A 2,500-nucleotide genomic window follows, 5' to 3' on the forward strand; every position below is an offset into this window, starting at 1 on the left:
GCAATGTTTTTGGTGGTCTCAGCAAAGGCATTGGGGGGATCACAGGTAAATTTGGAGGTGGAGGTTTCTTCTAAGAATGGAAAGAAAAGAAGAAAAGAAAAGGAAAAGGAAGGACAAAGAAAGCACAGATGATCCACAGGAGTCTATTTCAACTTCAACCCTTCTTCAATCTTTCATTGGTCTTGGAAGGCATTTGTTAAGGAACGATTCTCTTTGGTATTTCTTTTCCACAATTTCACAAGAAGTTTGTCACTAATGACAGTGTTGTTTATATTACTGTATAATCTGGAGGATGTGATTATATTCCTCATTGGTTTTACTTTACTTTTCTCTACTATTATTATTTTTTTATATAAGTATTTAGAGGAAGTTAGAAATAAAGAGAAAAGCAACAGCTTAAAAACAAAATAAAAAACAATGGCATGAATCAAAAAAAAAAAGAAACAATATGATAATTTTACTGACGATAAATACATAGATATATAAACAGATTAAAGAGATTTTAGGAGCTTGACGCAAAACAACAGCAGCATAGAAGAAATACACAACTGTGAAGTGAAAAAGGAACTTGTCTTTTATACTAAGTCAGGCAATCCATTCATGCAGTTCTCTTTTCTCTGTTCAATTTCTTAACCTATAGATGTCTCTTCACTGCTTGAAAGTATACATTATGATTAAGACAGCTTTACAGACAATCTCCACTGGAAGCAACAGGCATGAAGAACATAGTTTGCTATGTGTGAAATAGATGAGGAGAGCAGTTTGGTTACATGTACTGTCCTAATTTTGGAAAATTTTTGTTTCATTTTTTGTCACTGTATATAATAAATTACACAGAATAAGAAAAAAAAAAATTGAATAATACATTCCCAGTAAGTTTTGTAATAATTTTGATGATTATGAACATTACAGAATGTAACTAATTACAATTATAGCTATCATATTAGAAGGAAGAAAAGGGCTGGAATAATTAACACACCTTGTATAACCGCATAGCAACTGAAATGATCCATAAAAAAGTCTCTAAATAGCTTTACAAGTATAACAAAATAAAATACTCATTAATATTTTAATATTCAGTGCAAGTTAAAAGGTAACTGCATGAATACCTTTTGAGAAATACATTGCATATATAGTATAAACAAAGAAAAAACATTTTCATATACTGTGCAAAACATTTTAAAAAGTTCAAGGTAACATGTGCATATTCAGTTACTATGGTGTTACAATTGTTAAGTTATTCTCACAAATTTAAAGTTATTACTTATTAGTTGTTTAATGTTGCAGATGCCAGGACTACCAAAGGATAATTTACATAGTTATTTATATATTTAATTGAACATATAGGTGTGAGCTTACATGGAAAACACATGTATTTCATAGTATTATAAAATAAATGAAAAGAGCATATTTAAAGCCAATATCAATATATTCAGGTTTGTTTTTATTTCTTTTATATTACACTTACTTGTGTTTGTGATGTAACTGATAATTCCTGAGTCACACAGATTTATAGCTTTCATGAAAGACATGATGTTCACGTACCATTTGTATGCTTTTAAGCCAGAAAAGATTTCAATACTGTACAGTCTGTTGAGAAATATGAATATATTACTGAAGTGTTTTTTTTTTAATGGTGGGAATGCACTAGAAACTTCTAGAAGGAAATTAACTGACATTTCCCAAGAAGCAGCCTTTACAGTTGGTTTCACACTTGCAGTATTTTTCCCCCGTCTCTCATTTCTAACTTACAAATAAGACTTTATCCCTACTCTATTCTGGTTACGATGCTGTTACATCTTTACTTTTTTTTCTGTGTGTCTGTTTATCCTGTTCTTTTCTTGTCTGCTGTTATTTTCTGGTGCCATACTGAGGAATGTACAGCTACCTGAGGTGGTTTCTGTTGCCCTCAACAGGTCTGGCAATTAACACACATGCCACAGTTGGTCTCACTCTTGTTAAATTTGTGTTACCTACGATTCTGCTATAAACTTTTTTATACTGACTGTAGCATATGATCACCCTGAGAATATATCAGAAGTGAGTGCAAAGTGAAAAGTGAACCACTGGGTTGTGTGTTTTTTCGGCAGACCTTGTCTTGTTGACCACTTTTGTGTATTATAAAAGTTCTTGTTGCTATGTTATGGATATGAAATATAGCAAATTATGATTAAACAATAGTCTAGGCAAAATACTTTTATATATTAGCTATGCATACATGTTAAGAACATTTAATATTAAATGGCATGTGGGTGGCAAGTTCCATAGCTGCTACAGGTTGGCAATATATTCCTAAATTCTCTTTATCTATACTTCAATGTCTCTTTTTTCCTTTTTAGATGACATGAGTTCACTTTGGTCCCATATGAAGCCAATGACCCAGCTTGCAATGCCAATTTCTCCCTCTTCACCAACTTCCTCCATCTATAATCTCAAATAGATATATCCCAAAATTACCCATCCACCATATATTGTATATCTTGCCTTATCATTGATTAGT

At 31.8% G+C, this 2,500-nt stretch overlaps 1 protein-coding gene across 41 annotated transcripts in view; it reads left to right on the forward strand.

The window, feature by feature from the left end:
- Window positions 1–2,500, forward strand: part of Cadps (calcium-dependent secretion activator 1) — a 434,912-nt gene that overhangs the window by 432,392 nt on the left and 20 nt on the right. For 40 of the 41 annotated variants that reach the window (XM_086541582.1, XM_086541600.1, XM_086541607.1 and 37 more), the window contains one exon: window positions 1–2,500. This exon is cut by the window's left edge and continues 37 nt beyond it; it is cut by the window's right edge and continues 20 nt beyond it. In XM_086541582.1, the coding sequence (XP_086397708.1) occupies window positions 1–74 (74 nt within the window). In that variant the 3' untranslated portion in view covers window positions 75–2,500. The other variant, XM_086541611.1, reaches the window with a different exon arrangement.

The sequence above is a fragment of the Penaeus japonicus genome, unplaced genomic scaffold (genome assembly GCF_977035675.1).
Source record: "Penaeus japonicus unplaced genomic scaffold, GWHDUDI00000001_assembly GWHDUDI00000011, whole genome shotgun sequence".
Lineage (NCBI taxonomy): Eukaryota > Metazoa > Arthropoda > Malacostraca > Decapoda > Penaeidae > Penaeus > Penaeus japonicus.